We start from the raw sequence: 21,061 nt of genomic DNA on the forward strand, positions 1-21,061 counted from the left end.
GCTAAGTGGGAGGTGGAGCTGGAGGAGCAGATTGAGGAGGGGACATGGGCGGACGCTACAGCTTTACCCTTGACACCATGCATATTTATCTTATGCAGCAACCTTTTGTGTGGCACCTTGTCAAAAGCTTTCTGGAAATCCAGATATACCACATCCATTGGCTCCCCATTGTCTACCGCACTGGTAATGTCCTCAAATAATTCCAGTAAATTAGTTCGGCATGACTTACCCTTTATGAACCCATGCTGCGTCTGTCCAATGGGACAATTTCCATCCAGATGCCTCGCTATTTCTTCCTTGATGATAGATTCCAGCATCTTCCCTACTACCGAAGTTACGCTAAGTGGCCTATAATTACCCGTTTTCTGCCTACCTCCTTTTTTAAACAGTGGTGTCACGTTTGCTAATTTCCAATCCGCCGGGACCACCCCAGAGTCCAGTGAATTTTGTAAATTATCTCAAGTGCATTTGCAATTTCCCTAGCCATCTCTTTTAGCACCCTGTGATGCATTCCATCAAGGCCAGGAGACTTGTCTGCTATTCGCCCCATTAGCTTGCCCATCACTATATCTCCTAGTGATAACAATCGTTATGAACCTAGGTAGAGTGCTCTTTCGGAGGGTTGATGCAAACTCAATGGGCCGAATGGCCTCCTTTTGCAGCATAGGAATTCTATGATTCCATAATCCTAATAAAAGATTATCATTTATTGTGATGGGAATTACAAAAGTAAGGATGTTTGGTTTGGGTGTGCAGGGCATTAATGAGATCACTTCTGGAGCATTGTGTACAGTATTAGTCTCCTTATTTAAGTAAAACTATAAATGCGTTTAGGAGCAATTCTGAGAAGGATTACTAATACCAGAAATGGGCCTTATGGGCAAGTTGCCTGATGAGGAAAGGTTGGAGAGATTAGGATTGTATCCACTAGAGTTTAACAATAATAATAAACTTTATTATTGTCACAAGACGGCTTACATTAACACAGCAATAAAGTTACTGTGAAAATCTCCCAGTCGCCACGGTCCAGCGCCTGTTCGGGTACACAGAGGGAGAGTTTAGAATGTTCAATTCATCTAACAAGCACATCTTTCGGGATTTGTGGGAGGAAACCAGAGCACCCAGAAGAAACCCACGCAGACACGGGGAGAACGTGCAGACTCCGCACAGACAGTGGCCCAAGCCGGGAATCGAACCTGAGAATTCACCCCAAGATGGAATTTGACAATTTGCTATGTTATTAATTTCACTCATTGATTCCTATAAGGATCGGGCAGGAGATAAAAAAAAGTCTGAGAACACGCACGAACAGACTCAAAAACAACTTCTTCCCCACTGTTACCAGACTCCCAAAGGACCCTCTTATGAACTGACCTCATTAACACTACACCCCTGTGTGCATCACCCGATGTTGGTGCCTATGTAGTTACATTGTGTACCTTGTGTTGCCCAAGTATGTATTTCTTTTATCTTCTTTTCATGTACTTAATGATCTGTTAAGCTGCTCGCAGAAAATACTTTACACTGTACCTCGGTACACGTGACAATAAACAAAATCCAAATCCATCTTACTCCTTGTCTTGTCCCATTATTATTCTTGGTCACTTCCTTTGTTTTCTCTAGCCCTTGAATGGGGTGATCTGCACACAAAAAAATAACTTTTTCCATTTGAGCTTCCTCTTTCCATAATTTGTGTTAAATTCCATTATATTTCATAATCCATTATAACTTGGGGGAGATCTCTGAATAATGACAACTTAGATTGATGTTCCTTTCTGTCTACCACTCTCCACCTGCAGATCATCTCACTCAGTGGGCGGGATTCTCCAATCCCGCGGCAGAGTGTCCACGGCATCGTAAACGTCGTCGCGTTTTACGACGGCATGAATGGGCCGCTCCCACGTCTAATTCTGGCTCCTATGGGGGGCCAGCACGGCGCTGGATCCCACGGCAGATCCCGGCGCGAACTGTACGCCGTGGGATCCGTGCATGCGCAGTTGCGCTGGCGCCAACGAGGATATGCGCAGTGGCGCCGGCGCCAACGCGCGCATGCGCAGTGGCCTCCTTCAACGTGCCGGCCGCGACGCAACATGGCGCAGGGCTACAGTGGCCGGCGCGTCGGAAAGGAGGCCCCAAACCACAGAGGCTGGCCCTCCATGGAGTATGTGTCAGTCCCTTGATCATTTAAAGGTGTTGTTTCACTCTGCTGGCCCCATTAATCATTTCATGCTGTGCTGTTTGTCAAGTAGTGTGCATGCCTGAGGCCTTTTTTACCATGCATTATTCCAAGTACTTCCAAACCTTTGAACCAGTCCATTTTGCACTGGTTTCCTGCATATTAGTTACTTCACACATAACTCATCTGCACACTTTTGCAGAGCCCCATGTGTCATGGCATACATTCTTGAATTCCATGTGATCTTATCAAAAGATCTCAAAGCTATTGCTTATCTTTCCACCTATGGTGGCCAGAGTATCAAATTCAGTTCTCTTAAAAAATTATATAGACAAGGACAAAGACATGGCCATGAGAAAACTATCAATTTACTGGCCTCATTTGTACTTTCCTTTCGCTGGAATAAATATCAATAGCCAATTGAAATATTCCATTGAATTGCACCCAGTATCCCAATTCCCATTTGCTGTTGTGATTTCCTGTCTCTGTTTTCTACCCTCAATTACTAATTCTATCCAGTTTGATGCATCCCACTAGCTATTATTCCATCCCAGTCACAAGACCTGGAGACATTTTGCAGTCCAATAAAATATTCTTATATCTTTAATACGGAAATTAAATATTTCTATTGAATACCGGGCATTAACATGTTTTGCTTGATTGTTCTTTATGTAGAATCCAATGGCAGAGATGCAGGAATGCACGGTAGAATAGGGATAAACAAAGGTTTATTACGGTGTACACAAAATCACAAAGCTATAACTCCTCTCCTCAACGGGCCACCCTCCTTGACCTGCCTCCAGGTCACAGAGAAGTTCCCCCTTGTTAAGGGGAAGTGCCACTCCCAATTACTGGGGGGAGTTCATACTCTGAGTCGAAAGGGGAAAATCGTGTAGAACACAGTCCTTGGCCCCCAAGGTTGTCGTAACACCTTATCTTAAATGACATCATCATTTTTCAAAAGTAACTTGCTAAATTACTTTGCACTTCTCACATCTCAGAATTGTCCCAAATTCAAACCGCAGTGTTGTTCAGCTGACGGATTTCCATTAATGTTTATTTCATCTCCTCTTCAAAATAAACTTTGTTCTCGTATCCATAGAAACCATCCAGAGTGTGTATGTGTGGCCTTTTAAAAGTTTGTTTTCTTCGAATCCCTTTAAATTTCAAGTAGTTTATCGCTCAATAATTAAACCATCAATTCCATTTTCCTTGAGCCCAGTCTTGGTCATTTTTAGAAGACTGATACTCAGTAGTCTAATGCATGTCGATCAGACGTCCCAGAAGCAGTTACTTTGCTTCTCTGATGAGCAAATGTCCTGAATAGGTTACGGTCTTTGTTTGTTTAAAACAAAACAAAGCCTTCAGCTCACGAATAATACTGTGATATTGAAAATCTGCAGATACAGTCTGGAAGGCACTTCAAAACTGGATCCACTTGCAGTTACCTGTAAAACAAAGCACAGAAGATCCAATCTGCTCAGGGCAAAATGTATTAATTCATCTGAACATATCTGACAATTCAGAAATTAAACTTTTTGTAATTCCCAGCTCCTGTAAAAACATCAATGCAGCGTCAGCTTTGATCAGTTTATGTTGTTCGCGGGCAAGAGTTAGTCCTCTGCTTGTCTAAAAAGGGGTGGAGCAAAACTTCTCGGATGGATATCATTCAGTTACCACCCTTTTATTTTAATCTAACATGAATACGCCTCGGGACTCATTTTTATTTGTTAATCACTCCTTTAAAATTTATTTTTGATTACCCAATCTTAAAATTTTCCTTTTTCATTGTGACAATTGTGTCAGGAACAACTTTTTAAATCTTCCACAAAGTTTTTAACCCAAGATCATTCCAACACTGGATTAGGCCTAATCATATCAAATATCCCAAATTCCAATCAACCCTATCAAATTAAAACTATCTTAATCTCACATGCACAAATTTGTATCCAGATTAGAATTCCCACTTGATTATCAGAATGCCATGGACATATGATTCTGGCCAGTAAGCATGATTCCAGGTTCATAACTTGAAAAAAAATGATTACACTTCGTTTTTTTCAACTTTTTGACTGAAGACACCTAAACTGCTATCACAAAATCACAATATCAGACAGGAAAGCATTAAGGCTTAAAGCATACACCACACAAATATCCATACACAAGCAGAGAAACATAACACATTCTTTAAAACAATGATAATCAAAATGAATTGCCTCAGCGTTCTTGTGGTTCTGTTTTTGAACCTTGAATATGCCTGTAATTAAAATCTCACGGTGAGGTTAATTCCCCAGAAAAAAAAATAAACCTGAACAATTGTAGTTCAGAACAATGATAAAAAAAATCTGTTGACATCCACATGAAACAAATGAAACACACAGGACACGATTCAGCGAACCCGTTGTGCCCGGCGTGGATCCAGACGCAATGGGTGGATGAAGCATGAGCCCCAAATTGGGCGCCATGTCAGGCCGATAGTGAGACACCCGATCATCAGCAACACCTGGGAGAAGTCGCCAGGACACCGTTTAGTACTGGTCCACACAAACGTGGACCAGGCGTAACTGCAGCGGGACGGTGCGGGGTGGAGGGGGAAGCAGGGGTATTTATTTTGGTGAAAACCAACAAGCAATACATTAAACTAACAAGAGATGACAGCCCCTGGTGAGGGACTGTAACATCATTGAAACTTACAAAAAGAAACTTAACAAATCAAATTAACATGGGGTTAAATGTCTCTTTTATATGTGGTAAAGTCCAATCAGTGCCCTGTACCTGTCTGTATTTAATGTGAATTGATAAAATGAACAATTGCAGACCCAGGGCTTTCTCAGAGAAGTATGCTCTGTCAAGCCATCTTCAGTTATTTTCCTTTGTCATCAGGCCAGGAATGGGGATGTCAATTGTGCTCACTTGCTAACAGAGCAAATCTTGCCAGCCCCCAAACACAACCTAGGTATATCCAGACCTGGGCTGAAAAATGCATGAAACATCACATTGCCAAATGCCATATAATAACCATCAGCAGTAAGACCTTTAATAGCATCACTTTAGACCAGAAGCTTAACTGGTCCCACTATATTAACACTGTTACAAGAGTAGAACAGAAGTTGGGACACCAATATGTGGCTCATCTCCTGAAACCCTCAGTGTCTTTCCACTAGAAGGTGAGCGACAACATTCAAATGCTTGACATCATCTTGTAAAGACTTATTCACTTGATTAGCACTTGGGTTTTACATCCAATATCCACCCTCCTCATCACCAGAATTCTGTGGTTGCAGTCTGTATGGTTTACAAGATGCATTGCATCAACTTACCAAGCTTACTTCGACATCCAACCGTGTTACTTTCACAAAAGTTAAGAGCAGCCAGATTAGAGGAACAGCTTCCTCTTGAAGCCGTGTATCATTCTGGTTTAGATGTATACCGCCATTAATTCTATATTGTTACTGACTCGAAATCCAAAATTCCCTAACTAACGCCATTTTGGGAGCACCATCACTGAAAGGACTGCAACGGTTCACGTGAAGGATCTTGGGGCAACGAGGAATGGGTATTAAAACTTATTTGCAGCATTTCTCATATCTCAGGAATAAATAAGAAAACACAACCTATGGCAGCAGCAGTGTGACTACACTTTTATTGGAAGCTAACCATTGATATATCCCAGTAAAATTGAAACACAGTTTAGTTTTTATGTACCAGTCACTTAATAATAAAGAGTTATAATTTCACTGAAGATTACTGCAGACAAAATTTGCAACTGAGTTTCCTGATAACAATTTGAACCAAAGTTCCATGTAGTTAAAAATTTGTTGCCAGATGAAGTTACTGCACATCACAGTGAAGACTATCCTCGTAGCCTTTTCAATTGAAATTGCTTCTTGTCTTGATCTATGCAGGAGATTGGTATTGTATTCCAGCTGTCACTGCAACTGCATTTCTTATATTTGTCATTCTTCAAACTATCGGAAAGATGCTCCACCTGGTCTACATCTTGTTGATCTTGTCTGCTTCTTTCAACACAGGTAAGAGGTGGATTTATCTGGTAATGCTGATGGCTTTCCAAGAATGGCAATGTTATGCTTGATCCTCCTACAATCTTACTAAACAATCTTTTTGTATAAAAGGAACTTCCATTTGAGAAACAAGTGAGCAAAAATGGTTCATTCAGTTCCTAGGAAGTCTGGAAACTCTTGAGTAGGTAACATTAGACTCTGAGATTCAAAGTTCAACACTGCAGAAGGAAGAAACTACACGCATTTTGAGGACATGATCGGGGCTAAATACTTGCTTGGATCCTAGGGAGTCAAGGATCTTGGGCGCGATTCTCCACTCCCCCCCCCCCCCCCAAATGGCGTGTCGCGTTTTGCGACACGCCGCTCGGAGAATCACCGCTCGCCGTTTCTCACGACGACCGGCGATTCTCCGGCCCGGATGGGCCGAGCGGCCTGGCGAACCCGACCGGTTCACGCCGGCATCAACCACACCTGGTCGCTGCCGGCGTGAACATAGCGCGACCGGTAAGAGTGCGGCCTGTGGGGGGCGGAGGGATGATCGAGCACCCCGGGCGTGCTCATCAGATGTCTGGCCCACAATCGGTGCCCACCGATCGTCGGGCCGGCGTCTGTAAACGACGCACTCTTTTCCCTCCGCCTCCCCGCAAGATCAAGCCGCCATGTCTTGCGGGGCAGCGTAGGGGAAGACGGCAACCGCGCATGCGCGGGTTGGAGCCGGCCAACCTGCGCATGCGCGGCTGATGTCACTTCGGCGCCGCCGGCCGCGTCATTCCCGGCGCACCGCTTTGACGCAAGCATCAAGGCCGGGCGCTCGGGATTCACGCGCCGCCGCTCCTAGCCTCCTGGGGAGGGGGGGGAGAATAGGGGGCGAGGAGCGGCCTCCGATGCTGGAGTGAAACACTCCGGGTTTCACTCCGGTGTCGGCTGCTTCTCTCCATTTCGGAGAATCGCGCCCCTTGTTCCTGGCTCAAAATGAAAGTATCTTATGGGAAGGAACAATTAACTTCCCTGAACCTTGCGGAATATGAACTCCCCTGGTAACATCTAAAAAATGTCTAGATGTACGATATGTAAAGCTGGCCAGTTAGGTCCCGGCAAGGTAGATCCAGTTGAGATCTGCCGTGTGATGTATATAATAGTTATTGTAAATAAACTAAATGGACTCCTTCATGGCCTTATAAAAGATCTATTACACTTGAAAGAGATAAAATGTCAATGTCAGTTGAACAGGTAGAAAAACGAATTGCTGAAAAAAAGAGACATATTATCAAAGCTTTTCATTTTGTACTCATCAGGGAAGCTCACAAGTCAAAGGAACAACAAATTATACTGCATGAGAAGATAGTGCTGATTGATTGGCAAGGCCTCTACCAATCAGAGTCCCTTTGGCAACCAATCACCACTCTCCTCTCATGGTAATGATTTCTTCATCCTGAGAGTGGTGAGCCTGTGGAATTCTCTAACACAGAAAGCAGCTGAGGTCAAAACATTACAGGTGGGATTCTCTGTCCGCTAAACCTGTTTTCTGGCATGGCGCACCCCCACCGGCAGTGGGATACTCCCTCCCGGCAGCTGGCCAATGGGGTTTCCCATTGTAGCCACTCTCACCCCGTTGAAAAATGCCCGGGTGTGAGTGTGCTGCCGGCAAGGCAAAGGATCCGGCCGACGGAGAATCGCGCCTCTCATGTTTTCAAGAAGGAGTTTGATATAGCTTTTTGGGCTAAAGGGGTCAAAGGATATGGGGGAAAGAGGGAACAGGTTACTGAGTTGGATGATCAGCCATGATCATAATAAATGCCAGAGCAGGCTCAAAGGGTCAATCGGCCTACTCCTGCGCCTATTTTCTATGTTTTTAAGATCAAATGTGGAGCAGAAAATTAAGCCCAAAGTAAGAGCTAGAGACAACACCATCGGGATGGTGGAGTGGTGGAAAGGAAAATTGATGGAGATTGTCGGAAAGTGACTAGAAAGAAGCACACTGAAATCAAGAAAGAAACTCTATAAGCTGCTTTTCCAAAATATAAAAAAATACATCTGGCAATTGAACCAGTTAATTTGGACGTTTATGAGCTCAAATGAGAATGTAGTGGTTTGACACAGAGTCATCGGACTCGAAACGTTAGCTCTTTTCTCTCCCTACAGATGCTGCCAGACCTGCTGAGACTTTCCAACATTTTCTCTTTCGTAGAAAATGACCAGGCTTGGGCTGACAAGTATCAAGTAACATTCATGTCACACAAGTGCCAGGCAACACCCATCTCCAACAAGAGAGAATTTTACCATTTCCTTTTGACTTTCAATGGCATTACCATCACTGAATCCCCCATTATCAACATTCTGGAGGTTACCATTGACCAGAAACTGAACTAGACTGCGATATAATTAGTGTGGCTACAACAGGTCAGAGGATAGAAATCCCATGGCGAGTAACTCACCTCCTGATTCCACAAAGCCTGTCCACCATCTACAAGGGATAAGTCATGAATGTGTTGGAATAATCTCCATTTTCTTGGATGAGTGCAGCTCCAACAACACTCAAAAAGCTCAACATAATCCAGGACAAAGCAGCCCGCTTGATTGGCATCCTTTCCACAAACATTCTGTCCCTCCACCACTGATGAAAAGTGGTAGCTGTGTGCACCATTTACAAGATGCATTGCAGCAACTCATCAAGGTTCCTAAGGCAGCACCCTACAAGTCCATGACTACTACCATTTAGAAGGCCCAAGACGGCAGGTACCTGAGAACACCATCACCTGGAGGTTCCCCTGCAAGTCACTCGCCACCCGGATATGGAAGTATATCGGCATTCCTTCACCATCACCAGGTCAAAATCCTGAAAGTTTGTCCCTAATATGTATACCTGCACCTCAGGGACTAGCGATTCAAGAAGGCAGCTCACCACCACCTTTTCAAGGGCCACTTGGTGTGGGCAATAAATGCTGGCTACTCAGCGATGTCCACATCATGCAAATGGATTTTTTTTCATAAATCCTCTTGCTATATATATTATATCAAAAATCTTCGACATACCAGTGTCGAATTCCAGACCAGACCTCAATTTTTGTTAGAATATGGACCAGACCTCAATTTCTGTTAAGATACTGGACGAGAAACCGCAAACAATTTGCAATTTGTAAAGCTGAAGATACAGTAAGTATCTTTTATGAAAAAACAAACTTTAATTTATTTACAGAATCAATCACATTAACTTCAAAGAAATGGTATTACAATTAACAGTTAAACAAAAGGAAAAACTTTAACTTACTATCTACATCTGCCACTATAATATTACAACAAAGGTGTCCAAAATTATATGTGGACAAGATAAAATTGTTTCCCTTGGTGGAGAATTCTAGAAGCAGGGGACATAGATTCAAGGTTAGTGGCAGAAGGTGTAGAAGGGACAATAAGGAAGAACGTTTTATGCAGGGGGTAGTGGAAGTCTGGAATTCGTTGCCCAAGTTGGGGGTGGAGGCAGAGATCTTAAACTCCTTTAAAAAGTATCTGGACCTGCACCTTAAGTGCTCTGAACTACAGGGCTAAGGACCGGAATGTGGGATTAGAAAGGGCACCTGGGTGTCCTTGGGCTGGCATAGACAAGATGGGCCGAATGACCTCCGACTGTGCTGTAACTTTTCTATAATAATAATAACCTTTTATTGTCACAAGTATGAAGTTATTGTGAAAAGCCCCTAGTCGCCACATTCCGGGGCCTGTTCGGGTAAGCTGGGACGGGAATTGAACCCGCGCTGCTGGTCTTGTTCTTCATCACAAACCAGCTGTGTAGCCAATTGAGCTAAACCAAGAGGAAAGGGTAGGGCCCATTAGGGACCAAGGGGGAATACTTCACATTTGATTTCACCCAAGAGAATGACGACATAGATACTGAACTCAGGGAGAGAGACTGAAAGGTTCTTGAACACATTGACATAGGGAGTGATAAGGTGTTGGTAAGCTTAAAAGTAGACAAATCCAAGGTCCGGATGAATTTTGTCCCAGGCTGCTGTGGGAGCGAGGGAGTAGATTGCAGGGCCTCTGAGGACTGGGGAACAGCTAATGGGGTACCACTCTTTAAGAAAGGATGTAGAGATAAGCCAGGGTACTACAGACCAATGAGTTTCACATCAGTGGTAGGAAAACTATTGGCGAAATTCTGAAGGAGAGAATCTACCTCCACTTGAGGAGGTAAGGTTTGATCAAGTATAGTCAGCATGGTTTTGTCAGAGGGAGGTCATGCCTAACAAATTTGATAGAATTTTCTTGAGGATTCTGCAGGTCTGCAGATGAGGGGAGTGTAGTTGATGTAGTTTATATGGATTTCAGCAAAACCTTTGACAAGGTCTCACATGGGAAGAAGGCAATAGATGGTAATTTGATGAGGTGGACTCAAAATTGGATTAGTTGTCGGAATCAGAGGGTGATTACAGAAGGCTGTTTTAGCGACTGGAAGCCAGTGCCCAGTGGCAGACCACCGGGATCTATGCTGGGTCCCCGATTATTCGTCATTATTCATCATTGATATAAATGTCACAGGTGACTATGTGGAGTGTACGATTAGTAAGTTTGCCCATGACACAAAGATTGGCTGGGTGATTTACAGTGAGGTTGAGTGACTTGGGTTACAGGAAGATGTAAGCGGGATGGTCAAATGATTAAATAAATGGCAAATGGAATTTAACCCTGAAATATGTGAGGTGATACACTTTAGAGGAAGTAATTTGACAAGTAATTATTCAGTGAATGGCATGACAATAGGAAGTTCTGAGAAACAAAGGGACCTTGGCGGGTTTGTCCATAGATCACTGAAGGCAGAAGTGCAGGTTAATAGTGTGGTGAAAAAGGCATATGGGACACTTGCTATTATCAATCGAAGCATAGATTACAAAAGCCGGGAGGTGATTTTGTGGTTGGTAAGGCCACAGCTTGTGTACTGTGTTCAGTTCTGGCCCCCACATTGTAGGAAGGATGTAATTTCACTGGAGAGCATGCAGAGGAGATTCACCAGGATGTTGCCTGGGACGGAACATCTCAGTGGGCTAGACAGCTAGTTTGTGATGCTGAACAAGGCCAGCAGCGCGGGTTCAATTCCCCTACCAGCTGAGAATTCTCCCTCTGTGGACCCGAACAGGTACAGGAATGTAGCAATTAGGAGCTTTTCACAGTAACTTCATTGCAGTGTTGATGTAATCCCACTTGTGTCAATAAAATAAACGTTGGATTAGCTTGGGTTGTTTTCATTGGAGCAGAGAAGATTGAAGAGTGACCTGATCAAGGTGTCAAGATCATGAGGGGCATGCACAGGGTGGATAGGGCACAGCTGTTCCCCTTAGTTGAAGGGTCAGTCATGGAGCACAAGTTCAAGGTGTGGGGTAGGAGTTTTAGGGGGATTCGGAGAAAAACCATTTTTATGCAGAGGGTGGTGATGGTCTGCAATGCACTGCCTGTGAGGGTGGTAGAGGAAGATATCCTTTGAAAAGTGCCACAATTAGCACTTAGCACGTCACAACATTCAAGGCTATGGACCAACTGCTGGCAAATGGGTTAGGTAGGTAGGTCAGGTGTTTTTCACATTTTGGTGCAGACTCAATGGGCTAAAGGATCTTTTCTGCACTGTGTGTTTCTGTGATTCTGTGAATGCAACACAATGTGGTTCCAAAATGCACTCTTGAATAAAATTAGCAATCAGTGTTATTTACTGTTCTCTATGTAGACCTTTGGTGAAAGACCCTTGGAGGAACAATCTTTCTGTCATCTCAGACTCAAATCCGATGGCACAGCTGCCAAAAACCATAGACAGACTTGGCTCCTCCCACTGACGTCTGTAACCCACTTAGACATCCCATGACCTGCTTAGCGAAGACGAAGCATCATTCCTCCTTAATTATCTACACCCCAAGGAACCTCCGTTCTATAAACAATATTCTGTTAGTCAGCCATATGCAAACAAATAAATGGTTAGAATCGATCATTTTAACATCTTAATAATGGCTTTAGCAGATACACTGCCTGTATGTATTAAACCTAGGCTTTAAAAAAAAATTTTTTATTGAAAAATTTTGAATTTATACAACATCAAACCATACTAAAATACCAACAATAACAATAATGACAACAATCATGAACCTTCGACCCTCCTCAATGAACAACCCAACATATTAACAACAACTTAAATTAGCACAATGTTAAGTAACATAACCGTAGCGAGAGAAATAAAATAGAAATTATTATAAGGAACACCCCCCCCTTTATAAATCCCGCCATGTATCTGCTCCCCAAGTTCCCCCTCCCATTTAGCCTTCAGCTCCTCCACTGACGACTCCTCCACCTCCTGCATTACCTTATAGATGTCAGACACCTTCCCCTCTCCGACCCACACCCCAGAAAGCACTCTGTCCATCGTCCCCTGCGACGGCAGCAAAGGGAATCCCTCTACCTGTCGCCTACCAAATGCCTTTACCTGCAAGTATCTGAACATGTTCCCTTGGGGAAGCCCAAATTTATCTTCCAGTTCCCCCAGGCCCACAAACCTCCCGCCAATAAACAGGTCCCTCAATTTACTGATGCCCACCCTTTGCCACCCCCTAAATCCCCCATCCTTGTTCCCCGGGATGAACCGATGATTGCCACCCAATGGAGCCTCCATCGAGCCCCCTGTTTCCCCCCTATGCCGTCTCCACTGTCCCCAGATTCTTAGGGTTGCCGCCACCACTGGGCTCGTGGTATACCTCTTAGGGGAGAGGGGCAACGGCACCGTTACCATGGCACCCAGGCTCGTACCTCTACATGACGTCATCTCCATTCTTTTCCACGCCGCCCCGCCCCCTCCATCACCCATTTACGCACCATTGACACATTGGCCGCCCAATAGTACACCAAAAGGTTGGGCAACGCCAGCCCAAGAATTCTTGGGGCTCTGTCTGCAACCCTGAGCAACTCCCTCCCCTTCATTGACCAAAACCTACAGAAAAAGGAGAAACCTGGGCTCTGTTCTCCGGCACCGAGATTCAAGAGTGTCCCCAATCAGTTTCTTATCCAGTGTGATTGCGGATAGGGAGACTGTGGAACTCCTGGAGTTGTAACATGTGCTGCTTATTGGATTTAGTTTGCAACCTCTGGAAGGACCCCCATCTTTGGCTGAGATTCCTGTCTTGGGGCCTGTAAGTTTGAACAGTAACATGCCCCTGATATTAGTAGTGCCAATGTTGAGAAGAACTATTTTTTGTGCATTGTGAATACATTAGGAAAATGTATGATATTTAACTTGAATGATTTAGGGCTTCCCAGACCACCCCCACCTGAACCTCCCCCGTATCATTCACCCTCCCCGCCAATGACAATGGCAGCATGTCCCACCTCTTGAACTCCTCCTCCACCTGATCTACAAGCCTGGTGAAATTATGTTTGTGAAGAGTACCCCAGTCCCTGGCCACCTGCACCCCAGGTACCTAAAACTCTCCCCTGCCCGCCTAAGCGGTAGCCTACCAATTCCTTCCTCCTGGTCTCCAGGGTGCACCACAAACACCTCACGCTTGCCTAAATTTAGTTTATAACCTGAAAAGGTCCCAAATTCAGCTAGCAGCTCCATCACCCCCGGCATCCCTCCCACCGGGTCCGCCACATACAGTAACAGGTCATCGGCATACAACGACACCCTATGTTCCTCCCCACCTCGCACCAAACCTCTCCACCTCTCTGAATCCCTCAACGCCATCGCCAGCGGCTCGATTGCCAATGCAAACAACAAGGGGGACAGGGGGCAACCCTGTCTGGTCCCTCGGTAAAGCCGGAAGTACTCCGACCTCCTCCCATTCGTGGCCACGCACGCCATCGGGGCCTCATATAGCAGCCTCACCCATCTAATAAACCATTCACCAAATCCAAACCTCCCCAACACCTCCCATAAGTACCCCACACCACTCTATCGAAGGCCTTCTCCGCATCCAGCGCCACCACTATCTCTGCCTCCCCTTCAATCGCCGGCATCATGATGACATTCAACAATCTCCGCACATTCGTGTTCAGCTGCCTTCCCTCCACAAACCCTGTCTGGTCCTCGTGTACAACCCCTGGCACACAGTCCTCTATTCTGGTGGCCAGGATTTTTGCCAGCACCTTGGCATCTACGTTGAGGAGAGATATGGGCCTGTATGAACCACACTGCTGGGGGTCCTTGTCCTTCTTTAAGATCAGCGCCCGCGTCATCGTCGGGGGCAAAGTCCCCCCTTCCCACGCTTCATTAAGTGTCCGCACCAGCAAGGGGCCCACTAGGTCCACAAACTTTTTATAAAATTCCACCGGGAACCCATCCGGCTCCGGTGCCTTCCCTGACTGCATCTGCCCGATCCCCTTAACTAGCTCCTCCAGCTCAATCGGCGCACCCAACCTCTCCACCTGCTCCTCCTGCACCTTCTGGAAAGAAAGCCCGTTGAGGAACCTCTTCATTCCCCTCCTCTCCCCCGTTGGCTCCGACCGGTACAGTTCCCCGTAAAAGTCCTTGAAGACGTCATTCACCTCTACCCCCTTCCGCACCACATTCCCACTCTTGTCTCTCACTCCAGCAATTTCCTTTGCCGCATCCCGCTTGCGGAGCTGATGAGCCAGCATCCTACTCGCCTTTTCACCATGTTCGTACACTGCCCCTTGTGCCTTCCTCCACTGTGCCTCTGCCTTTCTAGTGGTCAGCAAATCAAATTTAGCCTGCAGGCTGCGCCTCTCCCCCAACAGTCCCTCCTCTGGGGCCTCTGCGTACCTCCTGTCTACCTCCAGCATATTTCCCACCAGTCTATCCCTCTCACTCCTCTCGCTCCTCTCCCTGTGTGCCCGGATGGATATCAGCTCCCCACGAATCACTGCCTTCAGGACTTCCCAGACCACCCCCACCTGAACCTCCCCCGTATCATTCACCTCGAGGTACCCCTCAATACTTGCCCGGACCTTCCTACACACCTCCTCCTCCGCCAACAACCCCACATCCAACCGCCACAACGGGCGCTGGTCCCGCACCTCCCCCATCTCCAACTCTATCCAATGTGGAGCGTGGTCGGAGATTGCAATGGCCGAATACTCGGCCTCCTCCACTCTTGGAATCAGTCCCCTACTCACCACGAAGAAGTCTATCCGAGAGTAGACCCTATGTACGTGGGAGAAGAAAGAGTACTCCCGTGCCCTCGGCCTCACAAACCTCCATGGATCCACCCCACCCATCTGATCCCTAAACCCTCTCAGTACCTTGGCCGCCGCCGGCCTACTACCCATCCTAGAGCTGGACCAATCCAGTGAAGGATCCAACACCGTATTGAAGTCCCCCCCCATGATCAGACCTCCCGCCTCTAGATCCGGGACCCGTCCCAACATACGCCTCATAAAGCCCGCATCGACCCAATTTGGGGCATACACACTAGCAAGTACCACCTTCTCTCCTTGTAGCCTGCCCCTAACCATAACATACCTACCCCCCTTATCCGCCACCACCTCCGATGCCTCAAAAGACACATTTTTCCCCACCAGAATCGCCACTCCCCGGTCCTTCACATCCAACCCAGAGTGGAAAACCTGCCAGGTTCTGTTAGCCATCTTTATGTAAACAAGTAAATGGTTAGAACCAATCATTCCCACACTTTTACACCACCTTAATTACAGCTTTAGCAGATACACTGCCTGTATGTCTTAAACCTAGGGTATTTAATAACATTACTGCAACAAAATATAAAATAAAAGACACAACAACTGCCTACATTTATCATACCAGACACTCTATAAATAACAGTGCACATACAGAGTAATCCATTGGTCGTAAAATGTTTTAGGTCATTCTGAGGATGTGAAAATAAGATGTTATATAAATACAAGTCCCGATGTGCAATCTGACTGTGTATGTCTGTGTGTGACATATATATATATATATAAAAGAAAAATATTTTTAGAAGACAAAAATATTTTTACTGTTATTCATTTTCATCCCTCTGCAGGTTTGTCTTCATCTTCAAGTGATTCAGGTAATTCCCTCCACCCTAAACTCTTTGCCATTGCATCCATAGGGATTGTAAACTACTGTTATTATTTGTGTTGCGAAGAGGAACTTCTTGTTTTCTCTTGAATGATTTATCTTTTTCCCTGTGCTCTGTAAGGTGGGAGATGGCATGGTTGGGGCTGGAACATTTTCCTACTTTGCCTTTGCACCAGTATTGTTCACTGATGGAGCAAAGTGTCAGTTGGACATTTGCGGAGATATTTGTACCCAAGGGCTTGATTGTTTTTCTTAAAGCCAGGTCCCCAGACACTAACCTTTCCCAAATATTGCCTGTAGCTGCATGAGAACTGGTGTCAATAGTTTCACAGTTAGTAAAACAAAATATCTTAATCAGGGCCGCATTAAGAATTCTTGGGGCTCTGTCTGCAACCCTGAGCAACTCCCTCCCCTTCATCGACCAAAACCTACAGCAAAAGGAGAAACCCTGGCTCTGTTCTCCGGCACCGAGATTCAAGAGTGTCCCCAATCAGTTTCTTATCCAGTGTGATTGCGGATAGGGAGACTGTGGAACTCCTGGAGTTGTAACATGTGCTGCTTATTGGATTTAGTTTGCAACCTCTGGAAGGACCCCCATCTTTGGCTGAGATTCCTGTCTTGGGGCCTGTAAGTTTGAACAGTAACATGCCCTTGATATTAGTAGTGCCAATGTTGAGAAGAACTATTTTTTGTGCATTGTGAATACAGAGGGCAGCAGAGCTGAGCTACTGATCAGCTGTTCTGGGAAAATTTGCATACGTGCAGTGCGGTCAGCCTAATTTGAAGGTGAACCTGCGAAGGAGACCCAAGGAGTTTGAGTGAAGGCAAGCATCCAGCAGAGGGCAGCAGAGCAGAGCTACTGATCAGCTGTTCTGGGGAAATTTGCATACGTGCAGTGCGGTCAGCCTAATTTGAAGGTGGTTTGTGGAGGGGCTGTGGTCAAGTGACAGTTATGGGGTATGGGCCTCTGGCACGGAGTCTGTCCCTGTTGCTCTGAAGGGAAGGGGGGAAAGGAGTAGAACATTAGTAATTGGGGACTCAATAGTCAGGGGCACAGATAGGAGATTTTCTGGGAGCGAGAGAGACTCACGTTTGGTATGTTGCCTCCCAGGTGCAAGGGTACGTGATGTCTCGGATCGTGTTTTCCGGGTCCTTAAGGGGGAGGGGGAGCAGCCTCAAGTCGTAGTCCACATTGGCACTAACGACATAGGTAGGAAAGGGGACAAGGATGTCAGGCAGGCCTTTAGGGAGCTAGGATGGAAGCTCAGAGTGAGAACAAACAGAGTTGTTATCTCTGGGTTGTTGCCCGTGCCACGTGATAGTGAGATGAGGAATAGGGAGAGAGAGCAATTAAACACGTGGCTACAGGGATGGTGCAGGCGGGAGGGATTCAGATTTCTGGATAACTGGGGCTCTTTCTGGGGAAGGTGGGACCTCTATAGACAGGATGATCTACATCTGAACCTGAGGGGCACCAATATCCTGGGGGGGAGATTTGTTAGTGCTCTTTGGGGGGGTTTAAACTAATTCAGCAGGGGCATGGGAACCTGGATTGTAGTTTTGGGGTACGGGAGATTGAGAGTATAGAGGTCAGGAGCACAGATTTGACTTCGCAGGAGGGTGCCAGTGTTCAGGTAGGTGGTTTGAAGTGTGTCTACTTCAATGCCAGGAGTATACGAAATAAGGTAGGGGAACTGGCAGCATGGGTTGGTACCTGGGACTTCGATGTTTTCAGAGACATGGATAGAGCAGGGACAGGAATGGTTGTTGCAGGTTCCGGGGTTTAGGTGTTTTAGTAAGCTCAGAGAAGGGGGCAAAAGAGGGGGAGGTGTGGCGCTGCTAGTCAAGGACAGTATTACGGTGACGGAAAGGATGCTAGATGGGGACTCTTCTTCCGAGGTAGTATGGGCTGAGGTTAGAAACAGGAAAGGAGAGGTCACCCTGTTGGGAGTTTTCTATAGGCCACCTAATAGTTCTAGGGATGTAGAGGAAAGGATGGCGAAGATGATTCTGGAAAAGAGCGAAAGTAACAGGGTAGTTGTTATGGGAGACTTTAACTTTCCAAATATTGACTGGAAAAGATATAGTTCGAGTACATTAGATGGGTCGTTCTTTGTACAATGTGTACAGGAGGGTTTCATGACACAATATGTTGACAGGCCAACAAGAGGCGAGGCCACATTGGATTTGGTTTTGGGTAATGAACCAGGCCAGGTGTTAGATCTGGAGGTAGGTGAGCACTTTGGAAACAGTGACCACAATTCGGTGACCTTTACGTTAGTGATGGAAAGGGATAAGTATACCCCGCAGGGCAAGAGTTATAGCTGGGGGAAGGGCAATTTTGATGCCATTAGACATGACTTAGGATGTGTAGGTTGGAGAAGTAGGCTGCAAGGGTTGGGCACACTGGATATGTGGAGCTTGTTCAAGGAACAGCTATTGCATGTTCTTGATAAGTACGTACCAGTCAGGCAGGGAGGAAGGGGTCGAGCGAGGGAACCGTGGTTTACCAAAGAAGTGGAATCTCTTGTTAAGAGGAAGAAGGAGGCCTATGTGACGATGAGGCGTGAAGTTTCAGTTGGGGCGTTTGATAGTTACAAGGAAGCGAGGAAGGATCTAAAGAGAGAGCTAAGACGAGCAAGGAGGGGACATGAGAAGTCTTTGGCAGGTAGGATCAAGGAAAACCCAAAAGCTTTCTATAGGTATGTCAGGAATAAAAGAATGACTAGGGTAAGAGTAAGGCCAGTCAAGGACAGTGGTGAGAAGTTGTGTGTGGAGGCTGAGGAGATAAGCGAGATATTAAATGAATACTTTTCGTCAGTATTCACTCAGGAAAAAGATAATATTGTGGAGGAGAATGCTGAGACCCAGGCTATTAGAATAGATGGCATTGAGGTGCATAGGGAAGAAGTGTTGGCAATTCTGGACAAGGTGAAAATAGATAAGTCCCCGGGGCCTGATGGGATTTATCCTAGGATTCTCTGGGAAGCCAGGGAAGAGATTGCTGAGCCTTTGGCTTTGATTTTTAGGTCATCATTGGCTACAGGAATAGTGCCAGAGGACTGGAGGATAGTAAATGTGGTCCCTTTGTTCAAGAAGGGGAGTAGAGATAACCCCGGTAACTATAGGCCGGTGAGCCTAACGTCTGTGGTGGGTAAAGTCTTGGAGAGGATTATAAAAGATACGATTTATAATCATCTAGATAGGAATAATATGATTAGGGATAGTCAGCATGGTTTTGTGAAGGGTAGGTCATGCCTCACAAACCTTATCGAGTTCTTTGAGAAGGTGACTGAACAGGTAGACGAGGGTAGAGCAGTTGATGTGGTGTATATGGATTTCAGTAAAGCGTTTGATAATGTTCCCTACGGTCGGCTATTGCAGAAAATACGGAGGCTGGGGATTGAGGATGATTTAGAGATGTGGATCAGAAATTGGCTAGTTGAAAGAAGACAGAGAGTGATAGTTGATGGGAAATGTTCAGAATGGAGTTCAGTTACGAGTGGCGTACCACAAGGATCTGTTCTGGGGCCGTTGCTGTTTGTCATTTTTATAAATGACCTCGAGGAGGGCGCAGAAGGATGGGTGAGTAAATTTGCAGACGACACTAAAGTCGGTGGAGTTGTAGACAGTGCGGAAGGATGTTGCAGGTTACAGAGGGACATAGATAAGCTGCAGAGCTGGGCTGAGAGGTGGCAAATGAAGTTTAATGTGGAGAAGTGTGAGGTGATTCACTTTGGAAAGAATAACAGGAATGCGGAATATTTGGCTAATGGTAAAATTCTTGGTAGTGTGGATGAGCAGAGGGATCTCAGTGTCCATGTCCATTGATCCCTGAAAGTTGCCACCCAGGTTGATAGGGTTGTGAAGAAGGCCTATGGTGTGTTGGCCTTTATTGGTAGAGGGATTGAGTTCCGGAGCCATGAGGTCATGTTGCAGCTGTACATAACTCTTGTACGGCCGCATTTGGAGTATTGCGTACAGTTCTGGTCGCCTCATTATAGGAAGGACGTGGAAGCTTTGGAACGGGTGCAGAGGAGATTTACCAGGATGTTGCCTGGTATGGAGGGAAAATCTTATGAGGAAAGGCTGATGGACTTGAGGTTGTTTTCGTTAGAGAGAAGAAGGTTAAGAGGTGACTTAATAGAGGCATACAAAATGATCAGAGGGTTAGATAGGGTGGACAGCGAGAGCCTTCTCCCGCGGATGGAGGTGGCTAGCACGAGGGGACATAGCCTTAAATTGAGGGGTAATAGATATAGGACAGAGGTCAGAGGTGGGTTTTTTACGCAAAGAGTGGTGAGGCCGTGGAATGCCCTACCTGCAACAGTAGTGAACTCGCCAACATTGAGGGCATTTAAAAGTTTATTGGATAAGCATATGGATGATAAGGGCATAGTGTAGGTTAGATGGCCTTTAGTTTTTTTCCATGTCGGTGCAACATCAAGGGCCGAAGGGCCTGTACTGCGCTGTATCGTTCTATGTTCTATGTTCTATTAGGAAAATGTATGATATTTAACTTGACTGATTTACTGTATTACTGATCTCGCAATTAAGAAAGTTATCGAATGTGTAGCCCTCTCACTGTTGAACACATGTCTAATTTTTGTGTTTGGCTCATGTAATTACAGCGTGGACAACCGCTGCCTGGATTGCAGGAGGAGTAGGTAATGAAACAATTTGCATTGATACAGTCTCTTTACACTTTGCTTGGTTTGTCGGAAAGTGCTTCCTAATCAGTTGATTATATGCAGTCATTGCTGTTATGTAGAGAAAGTGGCAACCAGTTTGTACATAGGAAAGTTCCTCAATCATCAAGTGAATGGATAAAAACTGAAAATGCTGGAAACACTC

General features: G+C 45.6%; 1 protein-coding gene across 1 annotated transcript in view; it reads left to right on the forward strand.

Annotated features, from left to right (window-relative positions):
* The window catches only part of LOC119967911 (interferon alpha-inducible protein 27-like protein 1), a 42,602-nt gene that overhangs the window by 10,652 nt on the left and 10,889 nt on the right, over nucleotides 1–21,061 (forward strand). Inside the window, exons 2-4 of the mRNA XM_038801011.1 lie at nucleotides 6,082–6,207; nucleotides 16,170–16,196; nucleotides 20,839–20,874. Of these exons, the coding sequence (XP_038656939.1) occupies nucleotides 6,156–6,207; nucleotides 16,170–16,196; nucleotides 20,839–20,874 (115 nt within the window). The 5' untranslated portion in view covers nucleotides 6,082–6,155. The remainder of the gene's footprint in view (nucleotides 1–6,081; nucleotides 6,208–16,169; nucleotides 16,197–20,838; nucleotides 20,875–21,061) is intronic.

The sequence above is a fragment of the Scyliorhinus canicula genome, chromosome 1 (assembly GCF_902713615.1).
Source record: "Scyliorhinus canicula chromosome 1, sScyCan1.1, whole genome shotgun sequence".
Taxonomy (NCBI): domain Eukaryota; kingdom Metazoa; phylum Chordata; class Chondrichthyes; order Carcharhiniformes; family Scyliorhinidae; genus Scyliorhinus; species Scyliorhinus canicula.